The sequence below is a fragment of the Entelurus aequoreus genome, linkage group LG05 (assembly GCF_033978785.1).
Source record: "Entelurus aequoreus isolate RoL-2023_Sb linkage group LG05, RoL_Eaeq_v1.1, whole genome shotgun sequence".
Taxonomy (NCBI): Eukaryota; Metazoa; Chordata; class Actinopteri; order Syngnathiformes; family Syngnathidae; genus Entelurus; species Entelurus aequoreus.
In genome coordinates, this window is record NC_084735.1 from 77,796,015 (window position 1) to 77,819,756 (window position 23,742).

At 40.1% G+C, this 23,742-nt stretch overlaps 1 protein-coding gene across 1 annotated transcript in view; it reads right to left on the minus strand.

Annotated features, from left to right (window-relative positions):
- Positions 1-6,665: 6,665 nt before the first annotated feature.
- The window catches only part of LOC133649861 (F-BAR and double SH3 domains protein 2-like), a 54,576-nt gene continuing 37,499 nt past the window's right edge, over positions 6,666-23,742 (minus strand). Inside the window, exons 11-20 of the mRNA XM_062046538.1 lie at positions 18,933-19,049; positions 18,539-18,637; positions 17,417-17,569; positions 17,196-17,333; positions 14,383-14,466; positions 14,121-14,304; positions 13,831-14,054; positions 12,577-12,781; positions 12,446-12,510; positions 6,666-7,761 (exon numbers count right to left, since the gene is read on the minus strand). Of these exons, the coding sequence (XP_061902522.1) occupies positions 7,678-7,761; positions 12,446-12,510; positions 12,577-12,781; positions 13,831-14,054; positions 14,121-14,304; positions 14,383-14,466; positions 17,196-17,333; positions 17,417-17,569; positions 18,539-18,637; positions 18,933-19,049 (1,353 nt within the window). The 3' untranslated portion in view covers positions 6,666-7,677. The remainder of the gene's footprint in view (positions 7,762-12,445; positions 12,511-12,576; positions 12,782-13,830; positions 14,055-14,120; positions 14,305-14,382; positions 14,467-17,195; positions 17,334-17,416; positions 17,570-18,538; positions 18,638-18,932; positions 19,050-23,742) is intronic.

Sequence of the window (23,742 nt, forward strand, 5' to 3'; positions counted from 1 at the left end):
TGAGCACCTGGTCCAAAAATGGGATTTTTTGACAGAAATGCAAGTTAAAGATCTTTTATATGACAAGAGGGCTCTGCAAGAAACATAAGTCAAAGATCCTCACTATTCAGCTGTTTGTAAGGACCTACAGGAAAAAACAAAGATCCTCTATATGCAAAGAGTACTCTGCTGTTTTTAAGGACCTACTCCAAAAACGGAAGTCAAATATGTTCTATTTGGTCGGTGCACATTTTTGTTGTTTTTTTGGGACCAACTACAAAAATGCAAGTCAAAGATCATCTATATGACAGGAGGGCTTTGCAAAAATGCTGGTCAAAGATCTTTAAAATTCAGCTGTTTTTGAGGACTTACTGCAAAACAAAATACAATCAAAAGATTCTCTATACGACAGGAGGGCTCTGCAAAAACACTCGTCAAAAATCTTCAATATTCAGCTGTTTTTGAGGCCCTACGGCAAAACGAAATACAAGTCAAAGATCCTCTATACGACATGAGGGCTCTGCAAATACATTTGTCAAAGATATTCAATATTCAGCTGTTTTTGAGGATCTGATTCAAAACAAAATACAAGTCAAAGACAAGGGTGTTCTGCAAAAACGCTAGTCAAAGTTCCTCGATATTCAGCCGTTTTTGAGGGCCTACAGCAAAAAAATGTTTTCCAAAGATCCTCTGAATGCCAGGAGTGCTCTGCTGTTTTTGAGGATCTACTGCAAAAATGGAAGTCAAAGTTCTCTATATGCGAGGTACACATTTGTTGTTTTTTTTGCGACCAACTACAAAAATGCAAGCCAAAGATCCTCAATGCGACAGGAGTGCTTTTCAAAAACAATAGTCACATTGTCTCATCATTCAGCTGTTTTTGAGGACCTACAGCGCCCTTTTTTTTTTTAAAATTTGCGTGAGGACTAGGATTAACTCTTCAACATTCCAGACTATGTATAGTAATTGATTGTTATTGTTAGAGTGCTTTATGTGCACAATATGTAATATTATCAAATCCCGTGGTTAGCTGACTTTTGTTAGTGTTTATTTACGATTTAGAATGCATAAAAAAAGAACTTGTGTGCTTGTCTCACATAAGGATGGTGAATGATAGGCAAAAAAAGGTGCAGTTCCACATTGAGGGTTAGTGAACACTGCCGCCCCCTAGTGGCGAGAATGGGAATCCAATATTCAGTATGAATACAGTAGGGGTGTTCTAACTTTTTCCCACTGAAAAATCAAATCACGCGGGTGTAAGGAAGGGATAGTAGTTCTTTTAGAGTTGGGACACAATGGACAGATTCCGGCCAGAGAATCCTTTAATCATCTTTATTGTTGATTTAAATGTGTATGGTTTTGTGTGTGTGTGTGTGTGTGTGTGTGTGGTATTTAGTCATCAACGCACACAAGGCTGGCTGCCACCACTGATTGAAACCGGCTATTCTGACAAAGACGTGCTTTAAAGGGGAAATGACGTCACAGATTGACCTATCAACCTAAATGCATAGGAACATTACAAAACTGGTTAAAGGCACACAATAGGCTTTCGTACACAGCCGCCCCCAACTGTCCGTATGGCAGTTGAAACTAGAAGAAAGTCTATGAGGTAGTGTCCTCGTCATCAAGAGGTGGAAGCATGATCAGTCGGGCGACTGGGCGAAGGTAGGTGCGATTCTTCACTTGTATTCTGGCAGTCCAGACCCGTCCATCTGCTCCTGGATGTGTGAGTGATCCGTCCTACAGGCCACGATCCTCGGGGGAGTTGAGGATCCACTATCAAGACAACTTGACCAGCCAAAAGGGTCTTGCCATCGTTCCTCCACTTGTTACGTTCTTGCAGAAAATCCACGGCGGAAGGTGGGGATGAAGCACCAGCATCAGCCGCCCCATGAAGGGAGCTAGCTGTCTCTTGTAGAAGCTGTTTCTATGTGGAGAACTTACTGAAATCAGTAAGCTGAGTGGATGAAGCACAGGAAATAGTTCCAACGAAGGCGGATTTCCTCAGCTCTGTGGCATCCGGTTCCAGGTCAGATGTAGGCAAATTGGGCCACTCATTTTCTGGCAGGTAAAGGAAGTGCGGCCCCTTATTCCAGCGGTGCTCTTGGATCATTTCCCAGGTTGACCACTTGTCAAGGAGACTGCAGGCTGGATCTGGTCATCCCAGCCAAGGTTGGACTTCCACATATCTTGGATGAGCACCTTACACCGAGTGGTAAATGGTACAATGAATCCTAGGGGGTCATAAAGCTTGGCCAGGACACTGTAGACATTTCGAAGAGTGGCAGCTGATGATTCTGTTGTGTGACGCTTGAAACTCAGAGTGTCATTCAAACAATCCCAGCATAGTCCAAGAGTGGGTTCGTGGAGGTTATCACTTGCTTTGGATAACCACAGCTCACTAGTTGCTGATCGTGCATCAGGTGGTAGATGGGCCACAACTTCTGGCATGTTGCTAGCCCACTGTCGGATCTCGAAACCTCCCTTGCTAAGAAGTTCACGCAGAGTGTCAATTAGAGCTTTGGCTTCTTCAACCTTACTCAGACTGTGGAGGCAATTGTCCACATAGGAGTGCTCAACCACTTGCATGAGCAGAGAGCCTGGTGGCTCATAGTCCCTGACGTGCTGCTGTAAGGCGTACACTGCACAACAGGGGCTGCAGGTTGTTCCGAAAGGTAGGACCTGCCATTCAAAGATCTGCGCTCTAGATTCCCTGTCCATGTTCCGCCACAGGAATCGTAGGAGTGGTTTATCATGGTCAAGTAAGCGGATCTGGTGAAACGTTGACTTGATATCCCCGCTTATGGCTATTGCATGACATCGGAACCGCAAGAGGACCCCAATCATAGTAGGGCCCAACGTTGGTCCAGGGAGGAGATGATCATTCAAAGACTGGCCATTGTAGGAGAAAGAACAGTTGAAGACCACTCTGTCTTTCCCATTGTGGTGCACCATATGATGTGGTACGTACCACGACTCAGTACTCTTTGCTGCCTCCTCTGAAGGAATCTCAGCAACGTATCCTGTTTTGATAAGTTTGTCCATCTCTCTACGATAAGAGGTTGCAAGGTGAGTGTCTTTGGCCAACCTGCGTTCAATGCTGCCCAAGTTTGGCATTACAGCATCTGAGGGTACACATAGCATAGTGCTTGGCTGGCGACGTAACAGGGGTGTCGCGTAGCGCTGGATACCATCAACAGGTACACGCTTAGAGTCAGTCTGTAAAAGAGAGAGACCTTGTTGGTCTTGCTTGGAACGAGATGCAATCTTCTCGCTGACGTAAGGGAGAGTATCGATCTGCCAGAGACGTTCCACATTCTTGAAAAGTTCGGTATATGGGGATTCAGTGGTAACGTGCAGACAGGAAGGCTGATGGGAAGATGCATAAATCACAGACGGACCTTGTAGGGACCAGCCTAGGTTGGTACAGACTGCTATGGGGCCGCCAGATGGGCCTGCTCGCACCGGCTCTGTAGGAGCAAGAAGCTGGGACATATCAGAACCTATGAGGAGTAGCGGTTGCGCTCGATGGATAGGCAGCAAAGGAAGGTCTTTGAGGTGCTCGTAGCGTTTTTGGAGGGCCGCTACTGGATATGTGTGCTGAGATAGGCTCAGATTCTCAGCTGTGAAGGCATTTTTAATCCAATACTTCTTGCTTGGCTTGAAGATGGGGGAGACGTGAAGGCTGACTGACGAACCATTGAGCACTTTCACTTCTTGTTGAACAGTTCTCAGGTGAAGGGTTTCAGGATGCTTAGCAAGTTGTAGTTGCTCTACTGCATAGGGGAGGATGAGTGTTCTCTCAGAACCATCATCGAGCACAGCAAATGTCTCTAGAGTGCGGTCTCCATTTTGTAGGAGCACTTTAACAACTTTCAGCAAAACTCTTTGAGGGCTTTGAGGCTGTTCCAGGTAGACTGTGGGTTTTTGGTTACTCATCATCAGGACTTGTTGAGATGACTCTTGGATCGTGTCATGCAGTACTGTGAGGTGCGTCTCTTTGCATAATTTACAAGGGCGTTTAAGCGTACATGCTGCAGCTTTGTGGCCACGACCGCACTTCCAACATCTGTTACCTTCTTGGATCCACTTATTGATCTCACTGGTATTCAGTTTCTTGAAGTCCAGGCATGAGTTGAGGTAATGTTCCTTACTGTTGCAAAATGGACAATAAGGACTAGGTTTAAAGGGTTTTGACTTTGTCAGATTGGTGCTCTGGCTGCTACCAGTTTCACCAGAACATAAGAGAATTGATGCTGTCCTTTGTTTGGGCCATGGACTATTATAATCCCTCTTGGCAGGAGAAGGCCCCGGGTTGTAGAGGTGAGTGACTCGGCTGGCGAGGCGCTTAGCTTGAGCTTTAACTTGAAGCCAGGATGCCAGGTCGGGCAGGGTGTAAGTTTGGTTGGTACCTGGCTGTAGAATGCCTCGACAAAGACAGTATTCCATAAATCCGTCTCGGTGAGCAGGAGGCATTTTACTTATGAGGCGGTCAACGTGAGAACCACATTTGAGCTCGCATCCAAGGGGTCCCTCTAAAGTCCGCAGCATACCAACTAAGGTCTGAACTGAGAGAGCAAAGGTGTCGAAAGCTTCTGCATCCCCCACTCTGATGGCTGGTGAGTTCAGGATAGCTCCTAGTTCACTCTGTACTAGTTGTCTAGGCTGGCCATATTTGTCTTGTAGAGCCCCTAGCGCAGCCGTGTACGGGTTTGGGTCATACATGAATGACTTGGCTAACTGCAGAGCGTTAGGGAGTTTGAGCTGATTCAGTAGAACTTGATATTTATATTGCTCGCTCAGGTGAGGATGACTATTCATCAAGTTCTCTAACGCCATCTTGAGTAGGGCGAAATCACTTTCCCGGCCACTCTCAAACCTTGGAAGTACTGGTTTGGGAATGCCATAGGATGTAGCGATCAGCGTCTCGATGCCCGGGTAGGACCAGGGTGGTGCTGCCGGGGTAGGAGTAGCAGATGGTAATGTGTATTGAACATACTGCCCAGCAGGAGGAGGTGCACCAGCTGGAACTGGTGGTTGTGGCACAAAAGTTTGCATGGTTTGTGGCACTGCGGCTGCATGTGTCATTGTTGATGCATAACTAGATGTGGGAAAGACTGGCATATGTTGACTTGTGAAAGACACAGATGCAGGAGCTGTGACAGAGACAGGAGCTGTAGTGGGGCCTACTAAAGTCGGGACACAAGTTTTTGCACCATGGACAGGAATGGGAATCGTTGTCAATGGCTGTGTAATCGGGATAGCGGCAGCGGATTTCATTGGAGTTATTGATGGGAGCTGAAGCATGTCAGCAGCGGGCGGAGCTGACGTTGTTGACATTGCATCATCTTCAGACTCTGACAGGAAAGACTTGACAATACGGGCAATGTGTAAGTCTTTCTCCAGTTTCTTTAAGCGTCTGCGCCGTTCCATTTCCCTTGCCATATTCTCCTTGGCAAGGTGAGCATCCTCTTGTAGTCTTTGTCCTTCTTTAGCTTGTGCATCCAATCTCTTCGCCTCCAAGTCAGCTTTCCCTTCCTCCTCTATTTCTTGCTGTAGGTCAGCAAGCTCCAAACCTTTAATTCGCTCCTCTAGGGCAGCTGTTTGAACATCCGGAATATTTTGGAGCAGTTGAAGCCCATGCGATCGCCGAGAGGATCGACGTGAAGAAGCAGATGACTGGTACCCTGATGCACTCCTAGCTCTGGTTGGCCTTGCTTCACCGTGTTGTCCTACTGGTAGTGAGGAGATTTGGGCAGCAGGCAGTTGAGAGGGAAGGAGGGTGACATCGTAAAGGGCCAAATGCTGTGGTAGTCGAATGTCTCTCTTTGGCCTGACAGAGGGCTGGTGATCAGCAGGTGATGACTCCATAGTGTCTGATGGTGGAACTCTATCCGGCTCGAAGGACCAATGTAAGGAAGGGATAGTAGTTCTTTTAGAGTTGGGACACAATGGACAGATTCCGGCCAGAGAATCCTTTAATCATCTTTATTGTTGATTTAAATGTGTATGGTTTTGTGTGTGTGTGTGTGTGTGTGTGTGGTATTTAGTCGTCAACGCACACAAGGCTGGCTGCCACCACTGATTGAAACCGGCTATTCTGACAAAGACGTGCTTTAAAGGGGAAATGACGTCACAGATTGACCTATCAACCTAAATGCATAGGAACATTACAAAACTGGTTAAAGGCACACAATAGGCTTTCGTACACGGGGGCCATTTTGATATTTTTCCCTTTTCAAAACCAATACAATATATAGATTTTTTTAACCTTTAAGGTAAGGATCTCAGTAATACAAATGTTAAAAATAAGTAGTTTTTTTTCTTTTAAAACAAATCTCTTTATCAAACTTCAGGTCTGTTGATATGAAGTATCCATCCATCCATTTTCTACCGCTTGTCCCTCTAAGTATATATTTTTTAAATGTTTTATGCCCTTTTTGTCAAAACCCTGTTTTTATAGCAAACACAAAATACATTATATTGTATTTTCCCTTAAAAAATATTTCAAAGTGGAATTTATGATGTGAAATAATTTTTTTGAGAAATGACGGCTTTATTAAAGTCAACATTGCAAATTTCTCTCGTTATATTTAATCTTTTTGCTCTTTTTTAAATGTATTTGCAGAATGTGTGGCCTTGGGCCGCACTTTGGATACCTCTGGTCGAGAATAACAACACTCATCGAGTTTAGCTAGATTTATTTCACATTTATTTATACACAATAAATACTGTTAAACATCAACTCGTGTGTAAATGTGACGCTTGGCTAACTTTGTGGAACCAAACATGGAACAGGGAGCAAAAAAAAAAAAAAAAAGCCTTTTTTTTTTTTTTTTTTACACAATACAAGACGGTAAATGCAAACTTCAAAAATAAGTTTGATGTCATACAGATCTCAAGGAGATCAACGAGAAAACAGCAACATGGCTGACAGATTCTTCTGCGGATTAATGTGAACTGAAGCTTGTTTTTCCTAAATCCAAACTCTAAAGGCTAAAGTTAAAAATGCTAACGTTCGTACAGACAGCCTGTGTGTAAACTAAAACGTGATGTCATTGACAAGGCGACGCTATGACGGCTATTTAAGGCTAAATAACACGGAAAAGTATTCATACCAATAAAGGCTGGTACACAATATCAACAAAATAGCGTCCACAACTGATCAATACTGAGAAGGAATAAGAAGACATCGAAAAGTGCTTCATTGCGACAGTATTTAAAAATAAAAATAAATCAAGATGGCTCCCTACTAAATGATACGTGGGAATTAACGTTAAAATGAACGTTACACTTCCCTTCAACATCCTGCAAACTAATATAGTTGATGGCGGGGGATCCATTGTTTTCACCTTCCCTGACATTGCCACTTTTCCCTTTCTTGCGTAAAACGCACGCACAAGCTACCAGTTCGGGTAAGGGGAGTGGGGGGGGAGAAAAGGGGCGGCGGCCAAGTCCAGCCTTGCCCCGCCCCCCAAAAACTCGATTCAAACTGGATTGGAACTAAAGAATGGAGCAGTGGATATGTCATGTTTTGGGTTGGACTACTAGGTTCCGGCGTGGTTCCGAGTAAGGCGCGGTTTTGTTCTTCCAGCAAGCACTGGCCCGGCGAGGAAAGAGGCCTCCTCCAAAGCGTCCTCAGAGAAGGTCGGGGGCGGGGGGAACGGGGTCAAAAGTTACTCGGGGTTGCCGTCACTTTCACACCAGCGTGATCTCCACCTCCTCCCGCCGCTTGACCTGCCCCCGGGGGTGCTGCTTCGGGGGCGGAGGAGCTGCTCGGACCTGGACACAAACCACCCGTTAAAACGCTTTAAAAAAAGTAAAAGTATGAAAGTACAAACCCCGTTTCCATATGAGTTGGGAAATTGTGTTAGATGTAAACATAAACGGAATACAATGATTTGCAAATCCTTTTCAACCCATATTCAGTTGAATATGCTACAAAGACAACATCTTTGATGTTCAAACTGATAAACTTGTTTTTTTTTGCAGATAATCATTAACTTTAGAATTTGATGCCAGCAACACGTGACAAAGAAGTTGGGAAAGGTGGCAATAAATACTGATAAAGTTGAGGAATGCTCATCAAACACTTATTTGGAACATCCCACAGGTGAACAGGCAAATTGGGAACAGGTGGGTGCCATGATTGGGTATAAAAGTAGATTCCATGAAATGCTCAGTCATTCACAAACAAGGATGGGGCGAGGGTCACCACTTTGTCAACAAATGCGTGAGCAAATTGTTGAACAGTTTAAGAAAAACCTTTCCCAACCAGCTATTGCAAGGAATTTAGGGATTTCACCATCTACAGTCCATAATATCATCAAAGGGTTCAGAGAATCTGGAGAAATCACTGCACGTAAGCAGCTAAGCCCGTGACCTTCGATCCCTCAGGCTGTACTGCATCAACAAGCGACATCAGTGTGTAAAGGATATCACCACATGGGCTCAGGAACACTTCAGAAACCCACTGTCAGTAACTACAGTTGGTCGCTACATCTGTAAGTGCAAGTTAAAACTCTCATATGCAAGGCGAAAACCGTTTATCAACAACACCCAGAAACACCTTCAGCTTCGCTGGGCCTGAGCTCATCTAAGATGGACTGATACAAAGTGGAAAAGCGTTCTGTGGTCTGACGAGTCCACATTTCAAATTGTTTTTGGAAACTGTGGACGTCGTGTCCTCCGGACCAAAGAGGAAAAGAACCATCCGGTTTGTTATAGGCGCAAAGTTGAAAAGTCAGCAACTGTGATGGTATGGGGGTGTATTAGTGCCCAAGACATGGGTAACTTACACATCTGTGAAGGCACCATTAATGCTGAAAGGTACATACAGGTTTTGGAGCAACATATGTTGCCTTCCAAGCAACGTTACCATGGACGCCCCTGCTTATTTCAGCAAGACAATGCCAAGCCACGTGTTCATCAACGTGGCTTCATAGTAAAAGAGTGCGGGTACTAGACTGGCCTGCCTGTAGTCCAGACCTGTCTACCATTGAAAATGTGTGGCGCATTATGAAGCCTAAAATACCACAACGGAGACCCCCGGACTGTTGAACAACTTAAGCTGTACATCAAGCAAGAATGGGAAAGAATTCCACCTGAGAAGCTTAAAAAATGTGTCTCCTCAGTTCCCAAACGTTTACTGAGTGTTGTTAAAAGGAAAGGCCATGTAACACAGTGGTGAACATGCCCTTTCCCAACTACTTTGGCACGTGTTGCAGCCATGAAATTCTAAGTTAATTATTATTTGCAAAAAAAAAAAAAAGTTTATGAGTTTGAACATCAAATATCTTGTCTTTGTAGTGCATTCAATTGAATATGGGTTGAAAAGGATTTGCAAATCATTGTATTCCGTTTATATTTACATCGAACACAATTTCCCAACTCATATGGAAACGGGGTTTGTATTTATAGAATTGTAGAAGATTATTATTGTGTAAATTTAGGCATGGTGTTCCTGGGATTAAAGGCCTCACTTTTTCTCCTCCAAACATATTGCTGGGTATTGTGGCCAAACAGCTCAATTTTTGTTTCATCTGACGACAGAACTTTCCTCCAGAAGGTCTTATCTTTGTCCATGTGATGTCAGATGAATCAAAAATTGAGCTGTTTGGCCACAAACAATACCCAGCAATATGTTTGGAGGAGAAAAGGTGAGGCCTTTAATCCCAGGAACACCATGCCTACCGTCAAGCATGGTGGTGGTAGTAATATTTTCCGGGCCTGTTTTGCTGTAAATGGAACTGGTGCGTTACAGAGAGTAATTGGAACGATGAAAAAGGAGGATTACCTCCAAATTCTACAGGACAACCTAAAATCATCAGCCCGGAGGTTGGGTTTTAAGCGCAGTTGGGTGTTCCAACAGGACAATGACCCCAAACACACATCAAAAGTAGTAAAGGAATGGCTAAATCAGGCTAGCATTAAGGTTTTAGAATGGCCTTCCCAAAGTCCTGACTTAAACGTGTGGACAATGCTGAAGAAACAAGTCCATGTCAGAAAACCAACAAATTTAGCTGAAATCCACCAATTTTGTCAAGAGGAGTGATCAAAAAGTCAACCAGAAGCTTGTGGATGGCTACCAAAAGTGCCTTATTGCAGTGAAACTTGCCAAGGGACATGTAAGCAAATATTAACATTGCTGTATGTATACTTTTGACCCAGCAGATTTGCTCACATTTTCAGTAGACCCATAATAAATTCATAAAAGAACCAAACTTCATGAATGATTTTTGTGAACAACAAGTATGTGCTCCAATCACTCTCTCACAAAAAAATAAGAGTTGTAGAAATGATTGGAAAATCAAAACAGCCATGACATTATGTTCTTTACAAGTGTATGTAAATGACTGTGTACCGGTATATATATATATATATATATATATATATATATAATATATATATATATATATATACATACACTGTACATATATATACACACACACTTTATATGTACCTGTATATATACACATGTGTTGGTGAGCCAAAGATCATTTTCCACTTCGGTGGACTATAAAGATTTATCCTATCTTTGCTCAAAAAAGTTTCCACACGACTAAAAAGTACAGCGAAAAACACATTCCTGTATTGAAGACACAATGTGCGACATAAAGAGACATGTTTTATCCAGGAGGAGACTGAGGGACGCTGCAGCACAGTGAAGACTGTGGAGGAAAACACTGCTAAGCAAGCTACAGTGGGTCAGGTTGTATTTTTGCCTAATTTCTGTGAGAATCCTTCGTGTGACTGAAGCATTAAAGGCCTACTGAAATGAATTTTTTTTATTTAAACGGGGATAGCAGATCTATTCTATGTGTCATACTTGATCATTTCGCGATATTGCCATATTTTTGCTGAAAGGATTTAGTATAGAACAACGACGATAAAGATTGCAACTTTTGGTATCTGATAAAAAAAAGGCTTGCACCTACCGGAAGTAGCGTGACGTAGTCAGTTGAACATATACGCAAAGTTCCCTATTGTTTACAATGATGGCAGCATGAAGTGAGAGAGATTCGGACCGAGAAAGCGACAATTTCCCCATTAATTTGAGCGAGGATGAAAGATTTGTGGATGAGTAAAGTGCAAGTGAAGGACTAGTGGGGAGTTGAAGCTATTCAGATAGGGAAGATGCTGTGAGAGCCGGGGGTGACCTGATATTCAGCTGGGAATGACTACAACAGTAAATAAACACAAGACATATATATACTCTATTAGCCACAACACAACCAGGCTTATATTTAATATGCCACAAATTAATCCTGCATAAAAACACCTGCGTGTTTGTTATGCTAGCTCCTAGCTCCTCTGCTAGCTCCTAGCTCCATAGAACACGCCAATACAATTCAAACACCTGATCAACACACACAATCACTCAGCCCAAAAGACCGTTTACCTAACCCAAGGTTCATAAAGCTTATATATTTTTAAAAAGTTACGTACGTGACGCGCACGTACGGTACGGTACGTGTTATGCTAGCTCCTAGCTCCTCTGCTAGCTCCTAGCTCCATAGAACACGCCAATACAATTCAAACACATGATCAACACACACAATCACTCAGCCCAAAAGACCGTTCACCTAACCCAAGGTTCATAAAGCTTATATATTTTAAAAAAGTTACGTACATACGCAAAAAAAAGCCAAAGCTGCATACTCACAGTAGCACGTCTGCGTCTTTGTCATCCAAATCAAAGTAATCCTGGTAAGAGTCTGTGTTGTCCCAGTTCCCTACAGGCGTCTGTGTATCCAAATCAAAAGTCCTCCTGGTTAGAGTCTCTGTTATCCGAGTTCTTCCATCTTGACTGCATCTTTCGGGAATGTAAACAAAGAAGCGCCGGCTGTGTACTGTTGTGGCTGACTACGTTCGAAAAATACGTCCATTTCGCACCGACAACTTTCTTCTTTGCTTGCTTGGCTTCCTTCTCCATAATGCAATGAACATGATTGAAACAGATTCACGAACACAGATGTCCAGAATACTGTGGAATTATGAAATGAAAACAGAGCTTTTTCGTATCGGCTGCAATGTGGAAGGCATACCCGTGTTCGCCGGGCTACGTCACACGCATACGTCATCCTCAGAGGCGTTTCGAACCGGAAGTTTAGCGGCAAATTTAAAATGTCACTTTATAAGTTAACCCGGCCGTATTGGCATGTGTTATAATGTTAAGATTTCATCATTGATATATAAACTATCAGACTGCGTGGTCGGTAGTAGTGGCTTTCAGTAGGCCTTTAAGGAGTGGGAGTATCCAGGGCTAGCTGCAGTGAGCTCAATCAACCACCAGGTAGCACTTGTGAGCAGATAATACTGTATTATCTCTTTCTCTTTTGAACGTATCAGGTCTTATCCGGTCTGTAGCGCTTTCTTCACTCACGCTTAAAGTGAGGGATGAGGCAAAAACTAAGCCAGACCCCCTGTAGCATGTGTTCTCGTGCCTCTGAAGAGGTTTACTCACAGGTCGAATGGTGCCTGAGCTGCCCTCCGGGTACTTGGGAGGCTGAGGGGAGCCTTGGGCGGGACCTGAAAGGACGCAAACATCGTTTAGTTCACGTCGGCGATACAGTACGAATGATTGTTCCGACGTACTGTGAAAGGGGCTTTTGTGCGGCGCCGGCCTGTGGTGCCCGTTGTGATAGGAAGGGGGTCGGCCGATTGGCGAGGCCGAGGCGCTGCAGGGGCTGGACTGCGGGGACGACACGGTGGGCGTCTGCAGCGGGCTGCTGTGGAGCGGCCCAGAGTGGAAAGGGCTGCGGGGGGAGCGCTCGCAGTGGGCCAGCGTGCAGGGTGAAGACTTAAAAGACGGAAATGAAAGGGTTAATATCAGAAAAACGTCAATGTGGCGCTACAAGAAGAATTAGCGTCGTCAAGGTGATGTGGCTGAACTGACAAAGTTAGCATGTCTGCATCTTCTCTCTACTTTCCCATTTCCCATCATATTTTAATTGTATATAACTTTATTTATTATTAGAGATGTCCGATAATGGCTTTTTTGCCGATATCAGATATACCGATATTGTCCAACTATTAATTACCGATTCCGATATAAACCGATACCGATATATACAGTCGTGGAATTAACACATTATTATGCCTAATTTTGTTGTGATGCCCCGTTGGATGCATTAAACAATGTAACAAGGTTTTCCAAAATAAATCAACTCAAGTTATGGAAAAAAATGCCAACATGGCACTGCCATATTTATTATTGAAGTCACAAAGTGCATTTTTTTTTAACATGCCTCAAAACAGCAGCTTGGAATTTGGGACATGCTCTCTCTGAGAGAGCATGAGGAGGTTGAGGTGGGCGGGGTTGGTGAAGGGTTAGTGCTGCAAGGGGTTCTGGGTATTAGTTCTGTTGTGTTCCGGTGCGGATGTTCTCCCGAAATGTGTTTGTCATTCTTGTTTGGTGTGGGTTCACAGTTTGGCGCATATTTGTAACAGTGTTAAAGTTGTTTATACGTCTACCCTCAGTGTGACCTGTATGGCTGTTGACCAAGTATGCCTTGCATTCACTTGTGTGTGTGAAAAGCCGTAGATATAATGTGACTGGGCCGGCACGCAAAGGAAGTGCCTTTAAGGTTTATTGGCGCTCTGTACTTCTCCCTACGTCCGTGTACACAGCGGCGTTTTAAAAAGGTCATAAGTTTTACTTTTTGAAACCTATACCGATAATTTTGAAACCGATACCGATAATTTCCGATATTACATTTTAAAGCATTTATCGTCTGATAATATCGGCAGTCCGATATTATCGGACATCCCTATTAATTATTATTATTAACAACAGTCAGAAATCCTTAACGTGACATGAGTGTTCTGCTGTACTCTGCGTGACCACACCTGAGCGCTGCCCTCTCGCTGTCCGTCTCCGTCCTCGCTGCCGCCGACCAGGTCTTCCACCAGGACGGCGGGGAAGACGCCGACGACGCCGTTGAACTCCCCCTCCCAGAACCCGTCGTCTTCGTGGGTCTCCCGGCTCAGGATGCGGATGATGGCGCCCTCGGGGAAGGAGAGCTCGTCGTCCGTCTGCCCGGCGTAGTCGTACAGAGCCTTGGCAAAGGAGACTGCGACCGGAGGGAGGCAGAGCTTGAGTTGAGCGACGGGCGGGTGATTAAGAACGAAGGCCTCACCGCTGCAGTCCCCGTTGATGGAGCCGGTGGGGAGCTCACTTTCGGGTTCCGTGGAGTTGCTGGATGAGTGCGATCGGGCGTCCAGCGCGGCCAAGGACTGCAGCATGCTCAGCAGGCTGTTGGAGGACGGCAGCTGCAGGTACTTCTCCGGGACGTAGCCCACTTGTCCACTCCGGTTCCTGGCCTGCAGGGGAAAACAGGAATAATCTTCACTTGATGAAGAAAAGTCACAGACGGGTGGAAGCGGATCAAGGGACAGCACCTTCAACCAGTCCTCCATGTCGCCGTCGTCGATCACCTCCAATATTTCCTGCTCCTCAATAGTCAGCTCATCGGGCTGAGATGCCTGAAGACCAAACATCAACATAACTTTGATTGTGTATGTTGTGGAAATCAACCACAATTTACCACAAATCTTCTTTTTGCATTTACTATGATCTTTAATCCACAACTCTAATTCCTCAGTTCAGTATTTTTTTTAAATGGTGTCATCTAAAATCTAAATCCAAATACTGTATACCAGTGTTTCTTAACCATATTGCTGGGACCCAAAAAATATCTGTTTATCAACTGTGGTCCATATGGGCCACAGCGGTACTCAGTTGTAATATCATTTTCCACCACTTGTGGCGGTAATGAAAATATCAGACAGAAGAAGTCTGGAGATAAAGTCATAGAAAAGGGCAAAAAATATTACTTAAATGATGAAGCTGTATTTTCATTTGCACTTTAATTATACTGACGGTTTATTTAAGAAACATACATTTTTTATCATTAAGTTATATTTTTTCTTATTTTAGCATTGCGTCATTTTATGTAAATGTATTTTTCATCAGTATTTATGAGTCCTTCTTTTGCAGTATATTTAATTTGTATTCATTTTGTAATCAGCCTAACGTAAGCCTTTTTATTAATCTTTGTGATTTACACATTATTTCATATCATTTGACAATATTTATCCTTTTAAACTGCAAGTAAGTTAGATAAAATTATTGAATAAGATGAAAATGAAGAGTAAGATTAGTAATTTAGTGTTAATATTGGAGTGGGCCCCTCTGTAGAGGAAAAGTTGGACCCCGAGGTCAATAAGGTTAAGAACCCCTGCTATATACTGTACTTACTAGGGGTGCCCCGATGTAACTTTTTCACTTGTGATACCGATATTTGAATATTGCCCGATACAATATTTATCTGATACGAAATCAGCCCAAATCACGTATACTTTCATTATTTTGTAGTGTGGAATGTTAGATAATGTTTGATCAAGCGAAATTATTTAGAGACCAATGTGAGGTATGAAAAACACTAATCTTATTATAGTGGAGTGATAATTTGTTTTTTGGCGACACATAGTGGTCACGGTAATTCATTCAAGTTAAGGTCATGACGCAGAAAGTTGAATGATGCGGACACGTTTGTTACTGGAACATTTCTAATACACTTTTGCCTTTGTATTTGTAAGTGATATGCAACTACAATTTTTAGATATTTGTATTTGTATTGATAAATATCATGTTCTAGATGGCGATACGGTTCAGCTAAGGACACTTATTACGTATGTCTAGCTCGTGTGCTATTGTGGGCTTAGCTGTCGTGTAGCCGCTAGCCCATAGTAGCATATACTCTACCATGTTTACCTTTTGTAAATGACTTGATTAAAATACAAGACCAAAGTTGTGTGTTTATTGGAGAACATTTAGATGTAATTGGCTGACCAGCTTTGCACAAAGGCTGCCTGTATCGGAGCTTATATCAGACATTTTAGATGCAAGCCAATAACATCCGATACTTGCTTTTTTTGCTGATTTCGGATTAATATAAGATATCAATATTGTTTTGGGACACCATTAATAAATACTAAATTAATATTTTCTTGCGCGTGATTTCTTTCAGTCTTTTTTTTTTTTATATTAACATAATTGTAAATGACTGGTTTCTAAAATTTTTCAAGGTAATTAAACTGCAATTTTATTAAAATTATTCTTTAATCGATGCAGAACTGCCAAAACCCTTTTTTTCTCGTAACCATTTCATTTTCAATTACATTGAATATATAATTGTCTTAGTTATTTAAATGAATAAAATAATGTATTTCTTTAATTTAATCTAAGTGACATTTAAAAAAAAATTTCTAATTCAATCAATCAATCAATCAATCAATCAATCAATCAATGTTTATTTATATAGCCCTAAATCACAAGTGTCTCAAAGGGCTGTTATTTTTTTTTTATCAGAGAGCAGCAGGAGTGTCCAAACCGAGATGACATTTGCGGTCCACAGAACTAGTTTTGTTGGCCTGCAAGCATTATGTCAACAACAGTAAAAAATTAAGAACCCCCCCCACAAAAAAAAGATGTAATATAATAAGAAAAAGCTAAAATGTTTGTACTTAATAATACGCTTTTTAACCTGAAACACAAAGTTGTGTCTTAATTATATATGTCTGTTTTCAGCATTTGTTTTAATAAAATAAAGAAAAACCAAAACGGCCCTTGCTGGTGATGAAACGATTATTATTAAAATGATAAACCAAGGTAAAATTTCAAGTAGTTAGTATTACTGTTAACATTTTAATTAATGTGAAACCGGGATTGATTACCACTTTAAAAAAGTCATGGTGAAACTGTATTACAAAAGGAAGCAGCCAGCGCTTATTGCTAGTTGACTAAAATATTCCAGTGTCTATAAAAGTACTTTTTGAGCACTTTCAACAATAGCTTGATAATAATTATAACTATGATATGAAATGTTGATATTGTTACATCCCTAGTACCCACATGCTTTGAATTCTTAATATGCGAATCTTGGTGGAAAGGTTGGAAGATTTTCTTATTTAAAAAAACAAAACAAGGAAAGTTAAAATGTTGATATCAACAGTAAACTGAAGGCCTATTTTCTTTGATTTGATACTACTTGGCATATACTGTATACAGTGGATTGGCTTGACCCCTTTTGACACAATTTTAAAAATCACAATGGCCACCCTGTGTCCTTCTGATTTTTCAATATGTGGCCTTTGGTAAAGAAAAAGTTTGGTCACTTGCTCTACAGACACAAAGAAGAAGGGCAGCTTACCTTGTAGGAGTAGAGCACTTTGCAGGTGAGTGGGTAGTTTTTCAACGTGCTGGAGGGGCTGGAGCTGCTGTCGTCCAAAACCTCGCCGCTGTCCTCCGTCTCCTCTTCGTCCTCCTCGCGCTCCAGGTCGGCGGTTCCCTTACGAAACGAGACCAGGAACATAAAGCATCACGTCGGAGTATTAAACGTAGGGCGCTAAGCGAGTGGGGGGCATGTCTTACGGAGAGCGAAGGGTCGTGGCTGCCGAAGTTGTTCCAGCGCTCATTTTCCAGCTCCTCCATCACCTGGTTCATGGCACTTTTTAGCCATGTTTCCACGGTGACACCCGCCTCCCTCAGCAAGGCCAAACGGGCTTCCGCCTTCGCTTTTACCGTCTGACAAAAGTACCAGCGATAAAAACAAACTTTAGTCCTATATCATGGTATATAGTATTTTTAAATAGCTTATAATAGTAATCTATTTTTACTAATCTTAATTTTTTCTTATTAAAAAAAAAACCATCTTTAAAACTGTATCAACACCTTATGTAATAATTATATAATAAATTAAATATTACAAAATAATTTTAGTTATTTTGTGTTTATTCAGTTAATAAAAAAACAACTAAATAATATTTTAATCATCAATCAATAATAGCATTATTATGATTGACAAAATACATAAAAAATATATAATTATTTTAAAGTGTTATACAATGTCTATATTTTATTCTAAAGTCACTTACAATTACTTAAATGAATGATTTAAACAGTACATATTTCTTATTTTCGAATCACATAAATGAGTTATTTTAATTAATGAAATATCTTAAATAATTTCTACATATTTTAAAATTAATTAATACCTTTTTTTGATGGAATATAATTTAATAATTACATTTGAAAAATGTTAAATTTTTTAAATAAATAAAATATATAAATGAACTATTAAAAAATAATGATAAATGTCTTCTTTTTTATGTTACATACATACATTTTTCTAATCACATTTTAGAGTATCGATTTACCCAACTCACAACATTTTGTTTTTTCTTTCAAGAAAACTGAATTTTGAAATCATAAATCTAGTTATTTTTAATCAAAAGATATACAATAATTATAAATGATTTAAATATGATTATTGAAGTACTATATTTCGAATAAACTTTTATATAATAATTTTAAATGTCTTCTTTTTTGTTGAGTACATTTTACTATCATTTTTTAAAGTATTGATTGACCCATAACTCAATTTTTTTTCTTCCTTTTTTAGAAAAGTGTGATTCCACTTTTCAACCAGGAGGTGGCGTGCTGCTGCCAGGTTAAGTAACAAGGCCTGCTGATCCTCAATCCAACAGGTGTTACCTCTGCCCTCCGTAGACTCTGCCGAGCCACCTCCATCTTGGTGTCGAGCTCTGCCGCGTTGTGCTCCGAGTTCTCCTGAGCGCCGAATTCCTCCAGAACCTGCAAACAGACCATGCATGACAAAAACGACCCACTACTTTTTGTTAAGTGTGAGTCATTTCCTGGTTACTGGAATCACATGGTTTCTGGTGTTGTGGGTGGGGAAAAATTCCTCAGATGAGGTCAGGAGTGATTTGATGAGGATGATAAACTGTCATCATGTTCCTCCCAAGTAAATATTATGGAAAGCAGGTTACCATTTGGCCTTTGGCGTTATCAGGCTGACCTAAATTGTTTGTCCTATTTTAGCCCTCACCTCGTTGACGTCAATATTAAACATGGCGTAACGCCTCACCCTCTGCGTGTGGATGATGCTCTTGTACTCTCGGGCCACGCGACTGGCCCACTTCCTGGCCTCCTTGTCCAGACTGTGCTCCTCCGCCGTGCCGCTCTCTCTCAGCAAGTGTGTCACCTACACAAAAAAGGACAACACATGCCAAAATGAAGACAAGGAATACAACGATATTTTAAAGTGAAAAGTCTCCAACATAATAAGAGTGCTTTTGCTGTAGGACCTAGTGCAAAGATCATCTATATCAGGTGTTATCTCATGCCATTTTGATATTTTTCCACATATGTATATATATATATATAAATATATATATATATATATATATATATATATATATATATATATATATATATATATATATATATATATATATATATATATATATATATATATATATATATATATATATATATATATATATATATATATATATATATATATATATATATATATATATATATATATATATATATATATATATATATATATATATTTCTGTTTTTTTACCTTTAGGGTTCCCCTCAAGTTTGATCCCGGGATCCCGGAAGGGTCTTAGTCATAAAAATGTTGAAAATAAATCATATATATATATTTTTTTTTTCCCCAACGCTTATATCTCTACATCAACTTTAGATCCATACAATAACATAAAGTTTGACATTTTTGTTTTATGCCGTTTTTGTTAAAGAAAACCAATTTTTAAAGGCAAAAACACTAAATATGCAATATTTTCCCCTACAATGTTAAAAGTGAAATATTTGATGTGAAGTAATTGGAGCCTTAAATGGGTCAATAATTCAAAACATTGATTTTGATTTGTTATTATTTTTTGAGCAATGACAGTTTAAAATAAAATCCCACTAAAATTTTAAGGGAACCAGAAGAGTCTAAGGGAGCCAAAAGTGTTAAAAATAAGTCATACATTATTTTTTAATTGATTTACTTTCAACGCTTAATTCTCTAGATCAACTTAAGATCTGTCCATCGATTAGACTTTTTTTAATAAAAAAAAAAAAAAAAAATGTTATTTGTTTATTTTATGCTCTACTTGTTATAAAAATATTTTTTAACCCAAAAAATGCTATATTTTCCCCCCAAAATATGTTAAAGTGTAGTATTTGATGTACAGTAATTAGAGTGTTCAATAGGTCAACAATTCACATTTATTTGATTCATTATTATTTTTTGAGCAATGACAGTTTTAAAGAAAAAAACAGCTTTGTGTTATTAGAGTCAACATTACAACTTGTTCACATTACATTTCACTTGTATGCTCTTTTATTCAAAATCATTTTTTTATGTTTTTTTGTAGTGGTATTTTTAGAATGTGCAGCGGGCCGTTAAAAAATTATCTTCGCGCCGCAAATGGCCTTCGGGGCACACCTCTACTCTCTATATCAGTGGTTCTCAAATAAGGGTTTGCGTACCCCTGGGGGTACTTGAAGGTATGCCAAGGGGTACGCGAGATTTTTTTTTAAATGTCTGTCAAAAAGAACTGTGAAAAGAAATGCAACAATGCAATATTCAGTGTTGACAGCTAGATTTTTTGTGGACTTGTTCCATAAATATTGATGTTAAAGATTTATTTTTTTGTGAAGAAATGTTTAGAATTAAGTTCATGAATCCAGATGGATCTCTATTACAATCCCCAAAAAGGGGAATTTAAGTTGATGATTACTTCTATGTGTAGAAATCTTTATTTATAATTGAATCACTTGTTTATTTTTCAACAAGTTTTTAGTTATTTTTATATCTTTTTTTCCAAATAGTTCAAGAAAGACCACAACAAATGAGCAATATTTTGCACTGTTATACAATTTAATAAATCGGAAACTGATGACATAGTGCTGTATTTTACTTCTTCATCTCTTTTTTTCAACCAAAAATGCTTTGCTCTGATTAGGGGGTACTTGAATTAAAAAAAATGTTCACACGGGGTACATCACTGAAAAAAGGTTGAGAACCACTGCTCTATATGATTGGAATTATCTGCTGTTTTTTAGTAATCTACTGCAAAATAAGAAGTGAGTTTCCTTTTTTAAGGAGCTAATAAAACATAACGCTAGTCACTGAATACTCTGCTGTTTTTAGGGACCTTCTGCAAAAACTAAAGTTAAAAGATTTCCTTTGTAATAGGAGTGGTCTGCTGTTGTTAATAATCTACTTCCACAAATGCTAGAACAGGAACACTCAGATTTTTAAGGACCGACTGCAACAACACTTGTCAAAGGTGTGCAATATAAAAAAGAAGACATCTGCAATTTTTAAAGAAGCTATTGCCAAAAACGCAAGGCAAAGATCTTCTATATGACTGGAATGCTCTGTTGTTAAAGGACCTGAAGCAAAAACGCAACTTTCCTTTGTATTAGGAACATCCTGCTGGTTTTAGGAATGTACTGCCAGAAAGGATGCCAAAGATCCTCTACTACAAGAGCGTCTTGCTGTTTTCAAATACCTGCTGCAAAAACCCTAAATAAAATAATTCCATGTTTTGGAACAATCTGTTGTTTTTAGGAATGTACTACCACAAAGATCATCTATATAGAATTGGAACAACCTGCAGTAAAAAGTCAAAGTCAAAATATCTCCTTTGTAATAGGATCAATCTGCTGTTTTTAGGAATATACCATCAAAAATGCTAGCCAAAGATCCTTTACTATATGATCTATAGGATTTAAAGGCCTCACTTCAAAAAAGCTGACCAGGGATCATTAATAGATCGCTCTGCTGTTTTGAACAACCTGCTGCAATTTCTATAATCAAAGATCCACTATACGACAGGAGCACACTGCTGTTTTTAGGAATGTACTGACAAAAAAGCTAGCCAAAGAACCTATGCAGGAGAGTTGCACTGTCTTAAAGAACTACTTCAAAAACATTAGTCAAATGTCAACTATATAACAGGAGCACACTGATGTTTTTAAGACTCTACTGCCAAAAAATTGCCAGCCAAAGATCCTGCACTACAAGAGAGTTATGCCATTTTTAAAAGACCTACTCCATAACTGCTGGTCAAAGATCCACTATACAACAGGAGTTAACTGCGCTTTTTAGGAATATACAAAATTAAAATGCTAGTAAAAGATCCGCTATACTCTCCTGTATACTAAAAACTTAAATGAAAGATCTCCCTTGTTTTCTAACAGTCTGCTGTTTTAGGAATGTACTGCCAAAACACGAGCCAAAGATCCTCCACACAGTAGCGTTCTGCTGTTTTTAAAGACCTACTTAAAAAAATGTTTGTGAAAGATACTCTATACAACAGAAGGACTCTGCTAATTTTAATGAAATGCTGCAAAAACTCCAAATAAAAAATCTCTCATGATTTGTAACGGTCTGTCTGTTGTTTTTAGGAATATACTGCCAAAACCGCTAGCCAAAGGTCCTCTACTATAGAGGCGCTATGCTGTTTTTAAAGACCAACTTCAAAAACGTTGGTTAAAGATGATTGATAGAACAGGAATGCTCTGCTGTTTTTAAGGATGGAAGGAATCTACTGCCAAAATATGGTATGAATGGAATGCTTTGCTGTGTTCAAGGACCTGCTGCAAAAACTTGAATGAAAGACCTCCCATGTTTAGTAACAGTTTGCTGTTTTTAGGAATGTACTGCAAAAACCGCTAGCCAAAAATCCTCTACACAGGAGCATTCTGCTGTTGTTAAAGACCTATTTCAAAAATGTAAGTAAAACGTCTTGTATGCGACAGGAGCACTCTGCTGTTTTTACAGACCTCTCATGATTTGTAACAGTCTGCTGTCTTTAGGAATATACTGCCAAAACCGCTGGCCAAAGGTCCTCTAATATAGAAGCGCTATGCTGTTTTTAAAGACCAACTTCAAAAACATTGGTTAAAGATGATTGATAGAACAGGAATGCTCTGCTGTTTTTAAGGATGGAAGGAATCTACTGCCAAAATATGGTATGAATGTAATGTTTTGCTGTGTTCAAGGACCTGCTGCAAAAACTTGAATGAAAGACCTCCCATGTTTAGTAACAGTTTGCTGTTTTTAGGAATGTACTGCAAAAACCGCTAGCCAAAAATCCTCTACACAGGAGCATTCTGTTGTTTTTAAAGACATATTTCAAAAATGTAAGTAAAACGTCTTGTATGCGACAGGAGCACTCTGCTGTTTTTAAAGACCTCTCATGATTTGTAACAGTCTGCTGTTTTTAGGAATATACTGCCAAAACCGCTGGCCAAAGGTCCTCTAATATAGAAGCGCTATGCTGTTTTTAAAGACCAACTTCAAAAACATTGGTTAAAGATGATTGATAGAACAGGAATGCTCTGCTGTTTTTAAGGATGGAAGGAATCTACTGCCAAAATATGGTATGAATGTAATGTTTTGCTGTGTTCAAGGACCTGCTGCAAAAACTTGAATGAAAGACCTCCCATGTTTAGTAACAGTTTGCTGTTTTTAGGAATGTACTGCAAAAACCGCTAGCCAAAAATCCTCTACACAGGAGCATTCTGTTGTTTTTAAAGACATATTTCAAAAATGTAAGTAAAACGTCTTGTATGCGACAGGAGCCCTCTGCTGTTTTTAAAGACCTCTCATGATTTGTAACAGTCTGCTGTTTTTAGGAATATACTGCCAAAACCGCTGGCCAAAGGTCCTCTAATATAGAAGCGCTATGCTGTTTTTAAAGACCAACATCAGAGCACTGTGCTAATTTTAAGAACTGCTGCAAAAACTCCAAATAAAAAATCTCTCATGATTTGTAACGGTCTGTTGTTTTTAGGGATGTACTGCAAAAACCGCTAGCCAAAAATCCTCTACACAGGAGCATTCTGCTGTTGTTAAAGACCTA